Here is a 19,362-nt window from a genome sequence, read left to right on the forward strand (position 1 = left end):
ACTGGGTTATTTGTTTTTCGGGTGTGGAGTTTGGTGAGCTCTTTATAGATTTTGGATATTAGCCCTTTGTCTGATATGTCATTTGCAAATATCTTTTCCCATTCCGTTGGTTGCCTTTTAGTTTTGTTGGTTGTTTCCTTTCTGTGCAGAAGCTTTTTATCTTCATAAGGTGCCAGTAGTTCATTGTTGCTCTAATTCCCTTGCCTTTGGGGATGTGTCAAGTAAGAAATTGCTGCAGCTGAGGTCAGAGAGTTCTTTTCCTGCTTTCTTCTCTAAGGTTTTGATGGTTTCCTGTCTCACATTCAGGTCCTTTATCCATTTTGAGTTTGTTTTTGTGAATGGTGTGAGAAAGTGGTCTAGTTTCAACCTTCTGCATGTTGCTGTCCAGTTCTCCCAGCACCATTTGTTAAAGAGACTGTCTTTTTTCCATTGGATGTTCTTTTCTGCTTTGTCAAAGATCAGTTGGCCATACATTTGTGGGTCTAGTTCTGGGGTTTCTATTCTATTCCATTGGTCTATGTGTCTGTTTTTGTGCCAATACCATGCTGTCTTGATGATTACAGCTTTGGAGTAGAGGCTAAAGTCTGGGATTGGGATGCCTCCTGCTTTGGTCTTCTTCTTCAAAATTACTTTGGCTATTCAGGGTCTTTTGTGGTTCTATATGAATTTTAGGATTGCTTGTTCTAGTTTCGAGAAGAATGCTGGTGCAATTTTGATTGGGATTGCATTGAATGTGTAGATAGCTTTGGGTAGTATTGACATTTTGACAATATTTATTCTTCCAATCCATGAGCACGGAATGTTTTTCCATTTCTTTATATCTTCTTCAATTTCCTTCATAAGCTTTCTATAGTTTTCAGCATATAGATCTTTTACATCTTTGGTTAGATTTATTCCTAGGTATTTTATGCTTCTTGGTGCAATTGTGAATGGGATCAGTTTCTTTATTTGTCTTTCTGTTGCTTCATTATTAGTGTATAAGAATGCAACTGATTTCTGTACATTGATTTTGTATCCTGCAGCTTTGCTAAATTCATGTGTCAGTTCTATCAGACTTCTGGTGGAGTCTGTCGGATTTTCCATGTATAAAATCATGTTATCTGAAAAAAGTGAAAGCTTAACTTCATCTTCGCCAATTTTGATGCCTTTGATTTCCTTTTGTTGTCTGATTGCTGATGCTAGAACTTCCAAGACTATGTTAAACAACGACAGCCTTTAAAGTCTAGTTTGTCTGACATATGTATGGTTACTCCAGGTTTCTTTTCACTTCCAATATCATGATAAATAGTTCTCCATCCCCTCACTGTCTATCTGAAGGTGTCCTCAGGTCTAAAATGAGTCTCTTGTAGACAGCAAATAGATGTGTCTTGTTTTTTAATCACTTCTGATACCCTATGTCTTTTGGTTGGAGCATTTAATCCATTTACATTCATTGTTATTATTGAAACGTACGGGTTTAGAATCATTGTGATGTCTGTAGGTTTCATGCTTGTGGTGATGTCTCTGGTACTTTGTGGTTCTTGCAACATTTCACTCACAGAATCCCCCTTAGGATATCTTGTAGGGCTGGTTTTGTGGTGATGAATTCCTTCAGTTTTTGTTTGTTTGGTAAGACCTTTACCTTTCCTTCTGTTCTGAATGACAGACTTGCTGGATAAAGGATTCTCGGCTGCAATTTTTTTTTCTGTTTGTCACATTGAATATTTCCTGCCATTCCTTTCTGGGCTGCCAATTTTCAGTAGATAGTTCTGCCACTAGTCTTATTGGTCTCCTTTTATATGGTAGAGCGTGTTTATCCCTAGCTGCTTTCAGAATCTTCTCTTTATCCTTGTATTTTGCCAGTTTCACTATGATATATCATGCAGAAGACTGATTCAAGTTACGTCTGAAGGGAGTCCTCTGTGCCTTTGGATTTCAATGCCTTTTTCCTTCCCCAGATCAGGGAAGTTCTCAGCTATGATTTGTTCAAGTACACCTTCAGCCCTTTTCTCTCTCTTCTATTTAGGAATTCCTATGATATGGGTATTGTTCCATTTGACTACATCACTTAGTTCTCTAAATCTCCCCTCATACTCCTGGATTTTTTTTATCCCTCTTTTTCTCAGCTTCTTCTTTTTTCACAATTTTATCTTCCAATTCATCTATTCTCTTCTCTGCCTCTTCAATCCGAGCTGCGGTCACCTCCATTTTATTTTCCACCTCATTTATAACATTTTTTAGCTCATCATGACAATTTCTTAGTCTCTTGATCTCTGTACCAATAGATTCTCTGCTGTCCTCTATACTTTTTTCAAGCCCAGGGATTAATTTTATGACTTTATTTTAAATTCTTGTTCTGTCATATTGCTTAAATCGTTTTGATCAATGCGTTAACTGTCGCTACTTCCTGGAATTTCTTTTGAGGAGATTTCTTCCGTTGTGTCATTTTTGATAATCCCTGGAGTGGTGCAGAACTGCAGGACACTTCCCCTGTGCTTTCTGGATTAACTTGTGTTGGTAGGCGGGGCTGCAGTCAGACCTGATGTCTGTCCCAGCCCACCACTGGGGCCACAGTCAGAGTGGTGTGTACCTTATCTTCCCTTCTCCCAGGGGCAGGACTCACTGTGGAATGGTGTGGCCCCTGTCTGGGCTATCTGCACACTGCCAGCGTTGTTGTGCTCCTTTGATGGGATCTGGCATATTAGCTGGGGAGCATCCTCAATGTGCAGAGAGGTTGGAGGGTCAGGCTCAGCTTGCTTTGCTGTTGGTGGTCCCCTGCAGGAGGGGCCCTACAGCACTGGAGGGAGGCAGACCAGTTGGAAGCATGGATCTACAGAAGCACAGCATTGGGTGTTTGCATGGTTCAAGCAAGTTGGGTGTCTGGAACTGGTTCCCTTTGGGATTTTGGCTGGGGGATGGGAGAGGGAGATGGCGCTGGCCAGCGGTTTTGTTCCCCACTGAGCTGAGGTCTGTCTTCTGGGGCTCAACAACTCTCCCTCCTGGTGTCCTCTTGCCCTACCGCTCTCTCAGTAGAGCTGTTGACTTTTAACCTTCCAGATGTTCAGTCCCGCTGGCTGTCAGAACTCATGGAGTCTGGGCCCTCCACTTTTGCAAGGGGCTCTTTCTGGTCCAGGGGGCTGCCCCTCCACTGCCCCAGCTCCCTCCCACCAGTCCATGTAGCACACACCGCCTCACTGCCCTTCCACACTCCTCTGTGGGTCTCTTGTCTACACTTGGCTCTGGAGAGTCCATTCTGCTAGTCTTCTGGTGGTTTTCTGGGTTATTTAGGCAGGTATGGGTGGAATCTCAGTGATCAGATGGACGATGTGAGCCCAGCGTCCTCCTATGCTGCCATCTTCCCCTAAAACCTGTCTATAGAGCTTATTTTAGGGTACTACTCTTTTAGAGATCTCAGAACTTCTCTATTGTGATCTTTCATTTATCTCATTTTCTCTTTTTTCAATATGAAATTTATTGTCAAATTGGTTTCCATGCAACACTCAATGGTCCTCCCAGCAGGTGCCCTCCTCAATGCCCATCACCCACTTTCAACTAGACTACAACCTCCATAAAGGAAGAATGCATGTTTATCTTGCTTTTGATTGTATTCCTAGTGCTCAGCACTGAACAGGTGCATAATAGGTGCTCAAATATTTATTCAGTTGAACCGAACATGGTTTTCTGTGTCATGTTGCCTCTGTCCTTGTTAGCAAACAAGTTAAACCTACATAAATAATTGACCCTTCATTTTTATTGCGATGGCCAACTTACATATTTCAGAAAGAACATAGTAAAATTTTGTGACGAAGTTTTTTAGTTGGTGGTGAGACTTTTGAATTACATACAATTTAGTTGTCCAATTTCTGTATGAGACTAATTACACAGTTTTTATAAAACATTGTATTACCATGTAACAGCCATAGGAGTTGAATCTTTATATCTTGCTGTTTTTGTTAATTTCTGTCTGAGAAAATTAAAACTTAATTTTCTTACAATAATGACTCTTGCATTTCAATCAGAACTTCAGCATTAGAGTTTATACATAAATCAGCCATTTCTCTTTTTCTTAAGGGGTTGAAACCCTGGAGTGATACTTTTATGATTATACAATACTCATATAATACTATACTGCGTTATATTTAATATAACTGATCAGAAATGAAGTTTAATAAACTCTAATTGCTTGACTAATGCACAAGCTTATTGGTTTTCTAGAGTTGATTTTAATGAAAATATATGGTCGCTATACTCATTGGTGCAATATGCCCTCATCGTAATGATTCTTATAATTTGATTTGCATAGTAAAAGCTTACTAAAATGACTTTAATCAGTGCTTGTAATTCATGGGTGTGACTCTAATAAAGTTTCTTTTTTGACCACTTTTGTTTTTCTGTTTAAAAAAATTTAACTCGACAGTAGCGCTATAGTTCATACACAAGAGTAAAATCTAAAATGTCTGCTTACATCTCATGTGTGAGAGAGATGGATGTAAATTACATTCAGATAAAATTTGAGACTTTTTCCCTGTAGAATGTCCTCATAAATGTAAAAAAAAATGAGGTTAATAAATCTTTAAAATATTTTTTTGTAATTGAGTATAGTTGACACACAATGTTACATTACTGTCACATGTACAATATAGTGATTCAGCTTCTTTATTTGTTATGTTCACCACAAGTATAGATGAAAATGTATTTTAATACACCATGTAAAAATATGTTTTAAAGGTCAGTTTATGCAAAAATGACTGCTTAATCTTGTCAAGCAGCTATTTACAGTTCCCTGAACTTTTGCTTTTGGTGGTGTTTTTTACTATTGCCAGCTCCTTTCCTATGTTTCTTTTTTGACTGATACATAAAGACACTTGTTTGGCAGAAAAAAATTATTTTCTTAAAAAAATTTTTTTTAAGTTTTATTTATTTATTTTGAGAGAGAGAGAGAGAGAGAGAGAGAGAATGAGAATGAGCAAGGGAGGGGCAGAGAAAGAGGGAGAGAGAGAATCAGTGTTGAGCCTGATGTGGGGCTCAAACTCACAAACTGAGACCATGACCTGAGCCCAAATCAAGAGTTGCAAGCTTCACTGACTGAGCCACCCAGGTGCCCTGAAAAAATTTATTTTCTATTGAAGATAATTTAAATGTAACATATCCAATAACGTACTTTATTAATTAATTTACTCTTCTGAAGGAGGATTTATATATTTATTTTTATTTTATGGGAATCAAATTTTTGTCATTTTTACGAACATATCTTTTTTTAATTGAAGTATAATTAACATCAATGTTATATTCATTTTAGGTGTACAATGTAGTGATTCAACAATTCTATACACCTGCATCCCTCCTTCCACCTCCCCCTGGTAACTATCAATTTATTCTCTATAGTTAAGAGTGTGTTTCTTGGTTTGTGTCTCTCTCTTTTTCCCTTTGATTATTTGCTTTGTTTCTTAAATTACATATATGTGTGAATTCATATGGTATTTGTCCTTCTCTGACTTATTTTGCTTAGCATTATACTCTAATTCCACCTATGTCATTGCAAAATGACAAGCTTTCATTTTTTTTTATGGCTAAGTAATATTCCAGGTGATATATATATATATATATATATATATATATATATATATATACATATATATACATACATATATATATATACATATATGATATGTGTGTATGTATGTATATGTATATATATATATCACATCTCTTTATCCACTGGATAGACACTTGGCTGCTTCCATAATTTGGCTATTGTAAATAATGCTGGTATGAACATCAGGGTGCATGTATCACTTTGAATTTGCATTTTTGTATGCTTTGTGTAAAACCCTAGTAGTGCAATTGCTGGAATGTAGGGTAGTTCTGTTTTTTAACGTTTTGAGGAACGTCCATATTTTCCATAGTGGCTGCCCCAGTTTGCATTCCTACCAACAGGGCACAATGATTCCTTTTTCTCTACATCCTCACTAACACTTGTTTCTTGAGTTTCTTATTTGGGCCATTCTGACAAGTGAGAGGTGATATCTCATTGTAGTTTTGATTTGTGTTTCCCTGATGATGAGTTGATGGTGAACATCTTTCCATGTATCTATTGCCCATCTGGGTGTCCTCTCTGGAGAAATGTCTGTTCATGACGTCTGTCCATTTTTAAATTGGATTGTTTATTGTTTGTATGTTTATTTGTATAAGTTTTTTATAATTTTGGATACTAACCTTTTATTGGATGTATCATTTGCAAATATCTTTTCCCATTCAATAGGCTGCCTTTTAGTTTTGTTAATTGTTTCTTTTGCTGTGTAGAATCTTTTTATTTTGATGTTATCCCAATAGATTATATTTGCTTTTGTTTCCCTTGCCTCAGGAGACAGATCTAGTAAGAAGCTGCTACCACTGGTGTCAAAGTTTATGATTTCAGGTCTCACATTTAAAAAATATAGGGGCACCTGGGTGGCTCAGTTGGTTGAGCTTCTGACTTCGGCTCAGGTCATGATCTCATGGTTTGTGAGTCAAGCCCTGCGTCGGGCTCTGTGCTGACAGCTCAGAGCCTGGAGCCTGCTTTACAGTCTGTGTCTCCCCCTCTCTCTGACCCTCCCCTGTTCATGCTCTGTCTCTCTCTGTCTCAAAAATAAATAAACATTAAAAAAATTAAAAATATATATATATTTTAATGTTTGTTTATTTTTGAGAGAGAGAACAAACGTGCGTGTGAGCAGGGGAAGGACAGAGAGAGAGGGAGACACAGAATCCAAAGCAGGCCTCAGGCTCTGAGCCATCAGCACAGTGCCAAATGTGGGGCCTGAATCCACGAACCATGAAATTATGACCTGACCTGAAGTCAGACACTTAACCAATTGAGCCACCCAGGCACCCCAGGTCTCACATTTAGATCCTTAACCTATATTGAGTTTATTATTCTGTGTGTTGCAAGAAAGTGGTCCAGTTTTATTCTTTCACATGTAGCTATCCAGTGTTCATAGCACCATTTGTTGAAAAGACTATATTTTTCTCATTGGATAATCTTTCCTACTTTCTTGAAGATTATTTGGCTATATAGTTGTGAGTTCATTTTTGAGTTTTCTATTCTGTTCCATCCATCTTTGTATCTATTTTTGTGCCAGTACCATATTGTTTTAATTACTACAGCTTTGTATAACTTGAAGTCTGGAATCATGATACCTCTAGTTTTGTTTTTCTTTTTCAGGATTGCTTTGACTACTTGGGGTCCTTTGTGGTTGCATACAAATTTTGGGATTCTTCTAGTTCTGTGAAAAACGCTGTTGGTATTTGATAGGGATTGCATTGAATGTGTAGATTGCTTTGGGTAGTATAGACATTTTAACAATGTTTATTCTTCCAATCCATGAGGATGGAATGTTTTTCCATTTCTTTGTGTCCTCTTGAATTTTTTCCATCAGCATTTTATAGTTTTCAGGGAACAGGTCATTCACCTCTTTGGTTAAGTTTATTTCTATGTATTTTATTATTTTTGATGCAACTCTAAATGGGATTGTTTTCTTACTTTCTCTTTCTGCAGCTTCATTATTAGTGTATAGAAATGCTACAGATTTCTGTATATTGATTGTTTAATCTTGCAACCCTACTGAATTCATTTATCAGTTCTAGGATTTTTTTTTTTTTTTTGGTGGAGTGGGTTTTTGGGTTTTGGGAGTTTTTGGTGGGTTTTCTACATATAGTATCATGTCATATGTATATAGTGGAAGTTTTACTTCTTTCTTACCAATTTGGATCCCTTTTATTTCTTTTTTTGCTCTCTGATTGCTGTGGCTAGGACCCGTACTAGTATGTTTAATAAAAGTGGTAAGAAGAACTTCATTGTCTTGTTACTGACCTTAGGGGAAAAGCTCTCAGTTTTTCCCCACTGAGTATGATTTCAGCTGTTGGATTTTCATGGATGGTCTTTATTATTTTGAGGTATGTTTCCTCCAAACCTGCTTTGTTGTGGGTTTTTATCATGAGTGAATGTTGTAGTTTTTCAAATGCTTTTTCTTCATCTATTGAAATCGTCATATGGTTTTTATCCTTTTTCTTGTTGATGTGATGTAGTATGTTGATTGAGTTTTGAATATTGAGCCACGCTTGCATCCTGGGAATAAATCCTACTTGATCGTGGTGAATTATTTTTTAAATGTATTGTTAGATTTGATTTGCTAGTATTTTGTTGTGGATTTTTGCACCTATGTTCATTAGGGATATTGGCCTATAGTTCTCTTTTTTAATGGTGTCTTTATCTGGTTTTGGTATCAGGGAAATGCTGGCCACATAGAATGAGTTGAGAAGTTGTCTTTCCTCTTCTATTTTTTAGAATAATTTGAGAAGAATCAGTATTAATTCTAAGAATAGGTATTAATTTTTCTTTATATGTTTGGTAGAATTCACCTGTGAAGCCATCTGGTCTTGGACATCTGTTTGTTGCAAATTTTGTTTGATTACTGATTAAATTTCATTGCTGGTAATAGGCATGTTCAAATTTTCTATTTCTTTCTATTTAACTTTTGTTAGTTTATATGTTTCTAGGAATTTAAGTGTTTCTTCTAGGTTGTCCATTTTGTTGGCATATTGTGTTTCATAATATTCTCTTATAACTGTATTTTTGTGGTGTTGTTTGTTATTTCTTCTCTGTCATCGGTGATTTTATTTATTTGCATACTTTCTCTCTTTTTCTTGATAAGACTGGCTAGAGGTTTACTAATTAATTTTTTCAAAGAACCAGCTCCTGGTTTCTTTGATCTGTTCTATGGGTTTTTTTTAGGTTCTATATCATTTATTTCTTCTCAAATCTTCATTAATTTCTTCTTTGTGCTGGTTTCAGGTTTTGTTTGTTGTTCTTTTTCTACCTCCTTCAGATGTAAGGTTAGGTTGTTTGAGATTTTTCATGCTATAAACTTCTCTCTTACAACTGCTTTTGCTTTATCCCCAAATTTGGGGACCACTGTGTTTTTACTTTGATTTGTTTCCATGTACGTTTTAATTTCTTCTTTGATTTCCTGGTTGGCCCATTAATTGTTCAGTAGTATATTGTTTAAGTTCCACGTATTTGTGGCTTTCCAGATTTTCTCTTGTGGGCGATTTCTAGTTTCATAGCATTGTGGGCAGAAAAGATGTATGGTATGACTTAAATCCTGAATTTGTTAAGGCTTGTTTTATGGCCTATATGTTATCTATTCTGGAGAATGATCAGTGTGCCCTTGAGAAGAATGTGTATTCTGCTGTTTTAGAATGCAGTGCTCTAAATATATCTGTTAGATCCATGTGGTTCAATGTGTCATTTAAAGCCATTGTTTCCTTGTTCATTTTTCTGCTTAGATGATTTGTCCATTGATGTAAGTGGGGTATTTAAGTTCCCTATTATTATTGTGTTATTATTGATTCATTCCTTTATGTTTGTTATTAACTGTTTAATATATTTGTGTACTTCTAATGTTGAGGGTATAAATTTTTACAACTGTTATATATTCTTGTATAATTCCCTTTATTATTACATACTCTCTCTCCATCTTTGTCTCTTGTTAGTCTTTGTTTTAAAGTCTACTTTGTCTGATATAAATATTGCTACTCTGGCTTTCTTTTGATATTCTTTTGCATCATAGATGTTTTTCTATCCCCTCACTTTTGATCTGCAGATGTCTTTAGGTCTAAAATGAGTGTCTTATAGGCAGCATATAGATGGGTCTTATTTTTCATCCATTCTGACACCCTATGTCTGTTGATTGGAGCATTTAGTCTATTTACTTTCAAAGTAATTATTGATAGATATATATTTATTACCATTTTATTACTTGTTTTGTGTTTGTTTCTGAAGACTTTCTGATTCTTGTATGTCTCCCTTTTATGGTTTGCTGATTTTTTTAGTGATATATTTGGAATTTTTCTCTTTATTCTTTGAATTTTTATTAGTTGTTTTTAATGTATGGTTACCATTCTATTTGTATATAATCTCTTCTTCATATAACAGTCTATATTAAGTTGATGGTCATATAAGTTTGAACCCATTCTTGTCCCCATGTTTTAGGTATATAGTGTCATATTTTATATCATTTTATTTTGTGGGGTATTTGACTAACTTTTTTTACAGAAAAATATATTTTTACTACTTTTGTATCTCATACCTTCATACTGTCACTTTTGGTTTCTCCTTTCCACTCAGAGTCCACTTTAGTATTTCTTACAGGGTTGGTTTAGTGGTCATGGACTCCTTCAGTGTTTGTTTGTCTGGGACACTTTATCTCTCCTCCTGTTCTGAATGATAGCCTGGCTCGATAGAGTATTCTTGGCTGCTGATTCAGCACTTTGAATATGCCATGCCCCTCCCTTTTGGTTTGCCAAGTTTCTGATGAAAAATCCCCTGGTATCCTTATGGGGCTTCCTTTGTATGTTATGTCTTCTTTGGTCTTGCTGCTTTATAACTTTTTCTTTTTTGCTGTATTTTGGCAATTTAAATACAATATATCTTGGTGTGGGTCAGCTTTTGTTGATTTTCATGGGATTTCCCTTAGCCTCCTGAATCTGGATATCTGTTTCCTTCCCCAGATTAGGGAAGTTTTCAGCTATTATTTCTTTTAATAAATTTTCTGCCCCCTTTTCTCTGTCTTCTCCTTCTGGGACTCCTGTACTATAAATGTTATATATTTGATAGAGTCACTGTATTCCCTAAATCTATTCTCATTTTGCACAGTTATTTTTTCTTGCTTTTGTGCAGCTTGGCTATTTTTCATTACTCTGCTTTCTAGGTCATTAATTACTCCCTCTGCTTTTTCCAGCCTTCTCTTCATTCCATCAAGAATGTTTCTCAGTTCATTTATGCCTTTTATCTCTGTGTTATTCCTTATCTCTGTGTTATTTGTCTCACTCATGTCTTCCGCTGTTTCCTCAAGCCAAGTGAGTACCCTTATGATCATTGCTTTACATACTCCATCAGGCATGTTACTTATATCTGTTTCACTTAGATCACTGGCTGTAGTTTTGTCCTGTTCTTTCATATGGGATATATTACTCTGTCTTCTCATTTTGTGTCAGTCTCTGTGTCTGTTTCTCTGTGTTAGGGAAGTCAGCTATGTCTCCTGTTCTTGTGGGTCATTGCGTTATGAAGAAGAGGTCCTGTAGTGGTTTTCCCTATTTCCCAGGGTCTGGCATTTTGGGCAGTGTCTTCTAGTGTGCTCCGTGTACTGTAATGTTTTTTCCTGGCCACTTTATCCTTCAGGCCAGTCATCTGCAGAGACTTTCTTTGCCTTTTGTTAGCAATGTTTGGTCCCTGGACTGAATGTGGCCCATTTTGACTAGGTGTGCTCTGGTCTGCTTGTGAAACAAGACCTTTTCACTGCTGCCAAAACCAATACTGCAAATCTCCCAAGTGGGTGGATGCAATGTGATAAGAGGTTTAGACTAGTTTCGATTCAGAGGTCCACAGCACTGCCACTGAGGCAAGTGAAAGTGGCACTTCCAGAATTGTGGTTCTACCGGGGTATGGAGAGTGGGATTTGGTGTAATCAAGTTAGGTAGCAAGTGTTGGCACAGCGATGTTTCCCACAGGTAGCCCTGTGCTTATGAAGAAAGGCAGTGGAGGGAAATGGCACCTGCCAGTTTCTTTGTTCTCTGAGGGTCTCTCTTTGCCGCCTCTCTGGGATGCATTCTGAAATGGGCCAATAAACTCCCCATATTGTGGCCTAGGTGCTCTTCAGATCACTGTTGCAATGCTGTTTGTCCATAGGTCTTTTTGCCTGCCTGCCTTCTCTCCAAGAGCAGCCCTAATATCCTCTAGGCTCTATTGCAGCCAAGCCCATTGACCTTTACAATTCCAGGGTTTAAGCCCTGCTTCTTGTCAGAAGTCATTAAATTCAGCCCCTCTTACTTTCCAAGACGGTTTCTACAGGGATTTTATTTTCCCCTTGTGCTTCCCTGTATGTTAGTCTATCTCTCGCTTTTCTCTGTGATTGCAGCTCCCTCCCTACTGCAGTGGGGAAGATGTTTCCCTCCCAAACTGTGTCTCTGCACTTCCTACCTTCTTCGATGTGGCCTTTTCTCTACCTTTAATTGTGGAGTTTGTTCTGTCAATTTTTATGTCAATTTCTGAGGTATTAGGTGATTTGATAGTTATGTAGTTGTTTTCTGGGATGAGGTGAGCCTAGGGTCCTCCTACTCCACTGCCATCTTCTAACCTTGGTGTTTCCATTTAAATAGGATGGACAGATTGGGTCTCATTGAGCAAAAAACTCCTTTTAAGGAGGGATTATGGAGTAATGGATATGGAAATATGGAAATCGAAAAGGGTATTCCAGGCAGTGGGAAGAGCCAGTGCATATGTTTTATTGCATTATTGAAGAAGAGTAAGGTGGTCAGCGTGACTGGAGCTGAGGGAATTAAAGCGACAGTAGCAAGAAATGAGGTTAGAGGGGTCTGAAGAGAATACAGATCAGTAGGGCCTTGCAGGATTACATGTAAGATGTGTTGGGGAAGGACTTTGGGTGCCAGGGGAATGCTCTTTGATAAGATGCTTGACTCCCTGGATAAAGATGTGAAAAGACAGTTAAAGGGGGTATCTGTGAATTTGAGATTACTATGAATTGTTTCAAGTCAGTAATTCAGTCCTAGTATTGTAGATCTTGATTATACTAACTGAAAAGTTGGTATGTTGACTGAAAGTTAGCATGCACTTGTAACCAGATAGATTTGTGGGCCTTGGACAGATCACTTAGCCTCTTTCAAGCTTCAGTTTCATCATTTGTAAAATGAAAAGTTTTGACCAGATTATCTTAAATTCTGTCCAACTTTAATAGTCTCTAATGCCATACTATGTGATTAAATATAGAAAAAAAAATTTAATAAAAAAAGTGAGAGTAGAAAATAAAACTCAAATTTCTTCCCATAAGAGAAGGTGGAAATATTACTAGTAATACTTTTTTTCTTGTTTCTGTACCCCATGATCAAACTGTCAACATACATTCAATTGAGATATCTATTTAAAGCATTCTAGACATATTTAAACCTTAAGTTAGATAATTTGACTAAATTAAATCATATTTCACCTAATTTACATTCTCACTTTGAAGATACAGATGTGCATTTAATTTTGAGTTTATAACCCCAAAGAATGGAAAAAGAAGAAAAGAAGCAATTGCTTGAAGAATTGTCTAATATACTTACTAATAAGACAGGTGGACAGGTACATATCTGGAATGTGGCAGGGTAGTTGAGGTACTTTTGAGATGACATTTCTCACTCTAATTTTATATTACAGGCAATCCTGAAGCTTGCCATGGTGCATAAAAGTTTTCTTTAACCCAGAAGGAAAATTAAAGAGAAAATGCCACGTAGAGATAGTCCTGCTGTGGATTGATCTCTCTTAAAATGGCTTCAGTTCCCCCTTCTTTTTTCTCCTAGGCAATAAAGATTGATTGAGGTTTGTGTTAGCAGATGTGATGAAGACCTCATACAGAAATGTAGATGTGTAGTGTCCCTGAGGGAATCAATGAATTAAAAGTAGAAAAAAAAAACTATACATATAATAGTGTATTTGTCCTAGTTGATCCAGAGAAAGATGATCCTTAAAAGCATTTGGTTGGTGGTATTTGAAGAACAATTTCAAGAGATCCTGAGACCAAATAATTCTCACTTAGTTAGAACTCATAATGAATTCTCCTTACTAGTGGGATGACCACAGATTCCTTAGTAAAAAGGAATGTGAGCATGCACAACCAAGTTGATACATATCATTTAGCTTCTGTTATAAGAACTAAATGTACAGGGTGTGGCAGAAAGATTAATTTCAATTCCTAATAACAATTAAAAAATCTTTTTCCTTCCTAATCATAATTTTAATTAGCATTTCAACATATTTATGATATAATAATAACTGCCCTTCATGCTGATCATATGTTATTGTAAGATCTTGAATTATTTTCTAAATCATGGAAGATTACTAAGCTATTAAATATTACTTTGCTTTAATGTAATATTGCTTTATTACTTTAGTATTGCTGCACTCTAGTTCTCCAAATAGTGGTGCCCATTTTATTGTTTGGTAGTTTGTATTAACCACTGTATTAATTAGGATACACCATTTTCATTGCTTTTCAGCATTAGAAGTAGAAAATCCCATGCAAAAAACAAGTGTTGGAGTTTTTTAGAAATGGGTATATATTAACAGAATCAGTGAATTCAATTTTATCTAGAATATTTATAAAGATGCCTTTTAAATATCAGAGTAACTGAGTTCTACACTCAGCTATTTGATTACTATTAAGTGTGACATTTCTCCTTTTTTTAAAATTTATTTTAAAAACATTTTAAATTCTAAAACTTTGAACAAACTTGAAAGGGGTTATGATTTTGCTATATCTTTTCTCATGTTTGAGCACTATGGTAATGGTATCTGATCCAAATCTGACTTTGGGATCTTAAGTCAAATCAACTTTAAAAGACATAGGTATCCCCCCTACAAATCTTCATTTTTAATCCTTAAAATTTTTTTTCTCCTTTTGTAAAGAATGTATATAGTTATATATTTAAACTTGCTAATTCTTTTCGATTAGTTATAGTTAATAAGATAAATGGGCATCATTCAATTATTTGTTTGATCTATGAATTTCTCTTATCTGACAGGTATTTTTTTTCCTTTTGATTTTAATAGAACATTCAAATAAAAACTTTGGCAGATGATGTGGTAAGGTGGTTTTAGCAGCATGTTGTTATGTTACTTATGCATGTTGCCTTTTTACTAAAGTGGGTGGACATTAAAGCATTGATGTATGTAAGATATAAAATGTCTAGATGTTTACAAAGTATAGTAAAATGGAAGATTCGTCAATAGAATGACTTTTCTTTTTTTGAAAAATCAGTATAAAGAATTATGAGAACTCAACAAGATTTTGATATCCTTAAACATACCTTAACCAAAATTTTAAAATCTCTATGTAAATCTAACCTGGAAAACACCTATTTTTTTCCTTTTTGATAGCCAAGTAAATTTTGAATAAGTAAAAGATTAATATTAATATTAGGGGAAATTAATTTAATATAGAAAGCTAAGTTTATTACTTTAGCTAGATATGTGCTATTAAATTTAAAATCCGCAAATATTTTGAGCTGAGGCTATCATAGTAAAACTTATTAAAATTTATGGGCATAACATTTAAATGTGCTCTTTCATAGCTAAACTTTAAAAAAATGATATTTTAAGCAGTGCCATTTTTTTCTTTGTGAAATTACAGATAATGTACAATATTATTTGTGATTTAAGGAGGTAAAAGTATGTGGCTTATATTCATTTTCTTATCAAGATATAGCTGAAAGCAAAAGCCAATTTTCTAGATAGAAATGAAAGGCATAGTGGAAAATCAAATATATATGTAAATAATGCTACTCAGTAAAAAGCTAGCACTGCAAAAGTGACAATGAAGAGACAGGAACAAAGATATTTTGATTTAATGCTCGATTGCATATTTAAATGCTTTTATGTCCACCATATTTTTTAGTGAAATTAGGCTGTTGGATATGTACTCAAACTTATTTGGGATTACTTAATATTTTTTCTTGAGTTGTTTGAAGATATAATACATATCTAAACCAATTTAATTTTCCTTAAATAGTTAAAAGAAAATTTGAATTAGTTCAAGATGATGTGAAGAAATGAATCTTAATGTGAACACTGGGATAGGGACCAGGGACTTATAAATTTATCAAGTTACTTTTTTTCTGAAATGAGAAAGTTGGTCTAGATGATTTTTCAAGTTTCTTCCCAATTCTAAAACACTATGATTTATATAATCTCTTTGCAAGCAACCATATTCTAAAATCATTTTTGTAATCCTAAATAAGTTGCATAAAACTGGTCATATTTCTTTAAAAGTACACTTAATTTTAAGAAAGTGTTCTTTGAATCAAAATAAGAAGTATGTTCTTTTAATGGGGGTGGTCAGTGGAAATTTACATAAGTTGGGGTAATAACTTCTGTGATGCTTTTTGTGTTTTTGAAATAATTTATAAGGACTCAGTAACATGACAGTGAAGATGCACTGTCCTCACATCTAACATGTCTGCTTGTTTAACATGAGTTGATGGTATGCATGTGCTTCCTAACAGAAACAAGAATAAAACTGAGTTGCATTCAGTTTTATGGACCTTACTAATTTTTGATGTCTGATATTTTGTGGTTTAAAACAGATTGGGCTCTTTGTATGTACCCGGAGTCATTAACACACTTTACATGAAATAGCAAGCTGATTATTAGAGATTGTGCTAATTATTAGAGATTATACATGGAATCAATGATACAGAATTAATATCTGTAAAACATCAAGTTCTTTATGATAGTATTTGTAGGAATAAGATATTTTTATTTATGTTAACATTTCCATTAAATTGAAAAGGTAATGTCTTGTTAAGCCTCAATTTTTAGGGAAAAAAAGTAAGGGAAATAATAGTAACAAGAATAAAAAATAGCAGTTAAGTACACTAAACATATGAACTTATTTGAATCTCATAATAACCCTGTGCAGTGTAGGTAATATCATTATTTATTTAAAATCTATTAACTTGTTATCTGTATTTTAGAGATGAGAAAACAGAGAAAGAGCATGTAATTTGCACAGGGTTCCTCAGCTAATAAATGACAGATTCAAACCCAGGCAGTCTGGCTTCAGAGTCTTTGTTATTAACCATTATACTTGACCACTATGCTGGCAAGGTATCCGCAGATACTTGTCATAGTTTTTGGCACTTTGAAGAGAGAAACATTACTGTAATTTCCCACCTGAGAAGTGAATATTGGGGCTCTTTTTATTCCTTTCTTTATTTCTCATAATTCAAAAGTTGCCACTATTGTCCCTCAAACAACTACATAACTTTGATGCAAGACTTTTATTTACCTATTTACAGTGTAAAGTGGAAATGACGAGGCACTAAGGTTTACCTTGGAGGACTACTTTTCACACCTCAGACTTCTGAGACTGAATTAAAAGGTTTCAAAATTGTGCAATCTCTAACTAGAAATTCTTGCTTAAAATAAGTTTGTCAAAAGACAATATTATACTAAGTGCTATTTTGATGTTTCAGTACTTCATATTTATGATTCTGGATTTCTTTCTTAGTTTCTTATTTTTTTTTTCTTTTTGTAGCGTGACCGAATTACAAGTTTTAGAAAATCTACTGTCAAAAAAGAAAAACCTTTTATTCAGCATCCAATTGATTCTCAAGTTGCAATGAGTGAGTTTCCAGCAGCTCAGCCATTGTATGATGAACGATCGTTGAATTTGTCAGAAAAGGAAGTACTGGATCTTTTTGAAAAAATGATGGTAAGTTTGTACCTTACTTTTGTTGTAATTTTAAAATGTGTGTGCCCAGAGGATTACAGGTTTTTAAGTATGTGTGTTTGTATGGATTGTATTCATATCATGTAAAGGAGAGTCCAGAAACTTGTTGATACAACAGAACTATTTTCAGAAGTATGCTTTTTAAAAATTTTTAAATGTTTATTTTTGAGAGTGAGAGTGAGAGAGAGGGAGGAGGGTCAGAGATAGAGGGAGACACAGAATCCGAAGCAGGCTCCAGGTTCTGAGCTGTCAACACGGAGCCCGACGTGGGACTCAAACTCACAGACCACAGGATCATGACCTGAGCTGAAGTCAGATGCCTAGCCAACTGACTAGTTGGTGCCCCTTCAGAAGTATGTTTTTTGACTTGAGTTAAAATATCCTTACCTGACTATCACTTCCACTATGATCTCTGGAAAGCAAGGGCTGTCTTATTTGTGTCCTCTAGTATTTTGTGGTCTCTGGCACATTGAATCAGTTTTTCAATTAACTAATTTGTGTTTCTGTTTTTGGTGAAGAAAAACAGACCAAAGTTGACTTTCCGGAAAACAGCACAAGGTATCTTGTTTATATGGAATAGAGTTAGGAAGACAGTAAAACCAACAGACCAGCAAAGAAAAAAACAGTAGAGGGGAAAGAATGCCTGGAAGGAGAAGGAGAAGAAAAAGGAAGTAGGAGGACTCTAGGCTCAGCTCATTTCAGGAACACAACTAGATAACTACCAAATTATTCTAAATACCTCAGAAATTGACCTGAAGACTGACAGAACAAACTCCACAACTAAAGAGAGAAAAGAGGCCACATGGAGGAAGGTAGGAAGTGCATGCAAAGATATGGTTTAAGGGACAAACAGATAGATCACAGCTGCTGAGTAGGGGATGGAGCCATGGTCAAGTAGAAGGGAGAAAGAGAATGAGAGAGAGAGAGGGAGTGATGGAGAGAGACAGAGAGAGAGAGAGAGAGAGAGAGAGAGAGAGAGAGAGATGCACACAGGGGAGTGCACAAGGAGAACATTTCCCCAAATCCATTGACTTAGAAAATTTGATGGGCTGAATTTCCTGAGTTCTTGCAACCAGCAAGGCTTAAAGCCTGGAGTTTTAAAGGTCAACAGGTTTGGCTGGGATAGAGCCCTGAGGGCATTGCCCTGTGCCTTGAGAGAAGGCAGGCAAACAACCTAGGGACAGATGTCATTGAAACACCTGGGGCACACATGGGGAGATTTTTTGCTGTTCTCTGAGCTTGCCCCTGTGATGCAGTGTTCACAGAGACACCTCTCTAGGAACAAAAGAGTAGGGACATAATTGGCTTTTCTCTCCTACAGAAGAAGAGACTTAGACAAAATGCAAAGACAAAGGAGTATATCCCAAATGAAAGAATAGGATAAGGCCTCAGCCAGAAATCTAAGCAAAACAGATATAAGTAACATGCCTGATAGAGTATTAAAAGCAACGTTCATAAGGATACTCACTGGGACTGAAACAAGAAGACGTTAGTGACAGCCTAACTACAGAGATAAAAGAATTAAAAAAGAATCACAAATGAAGAGTGCAATAAACAAGATTAGAAATATCTGATGCAATGAACAGCAGGTTGGAAGAAGTAGAGGAACAATTAATGAAGTAGAGGTCAATTGATGACCTAGAAGACAAAGTAATGGAAAGTAATGAAGCTGAGCAAAGGAGACAAAGAATTATGCAAAATAAGAATAGACTTAGGGAATTCAATAACCATCAAATGGAATAACTTTTATATTATAGATTTTCAAGAAGAAGAGAGAGATAAGGGGGCAGAAGATTTATTTGAAGAAATAATAGCTGAAAACTTCCCTAATCTGGGATGGAAATAGACATCCAGTTCCAGGAGGTACAGAGAACTCCCATCAAAATCAACAAAAGCAGGCCAACACCAAGACATAGTGTATTTAAATTGGTAAAATATAGTCCTAAAGAAAAGATCTTAAAAGCAGCAAGACAAAAGAAGTCCTTAACTTACAAGGGAAGACCCTTAAGGCTAGCGGCTGATTTCCCAACAGAAACTTGGTAAGCCAGAAGGGAGC

At 35.7% G+C, this 19,362-nt stretch overlaps 1 protein-coding gene across 3 annotated transcripts in view; it reads left to right on the plus strand.

Annotated features, from left to right (window-relative positions):
* DIAPH2 (diaphanous related formin 2) overlaps window positions 1-19,362 on the plus strand; it is a 988,177-nt gene that overhangs the window by 47,174 nt on the left and 921,641 nt on the right. For 2 of the 3 annotated variants that reach the window (XM_058714641.1, XM_058714642.1), the window contains exons 2-3: window positions 14,627-14,659; window positions 17,112-17,288. In XM_058714641.1, the coding sequence (XP_058570624.1) occupies window positions 14,627-14,659; window positions 17,112-17,288 (210 nt within the window). The remainder of the gene's footprint in view (window positions 1-14,626; window positions 14,660-17,111; window positions 17,289-19,362) is intronic. The other variant, XM_058714643.1, reaches the window with a different exon arrangement.

This window comes from Neofelis nebulosa, chromosome X, assembly GCF_028018385.1.
Source record: "Neofelis nebulosa isolate mNeoNeb1 chromosome X, mNeoNeb1.pri, whole genome shotgun sequence".
Classification (NCBI taxonomy): Eukaryota; Metazoa; Chordata; class Mammalia; order Carnivora; family Felidae; genus Neofelis; species Neofelis nebulosa.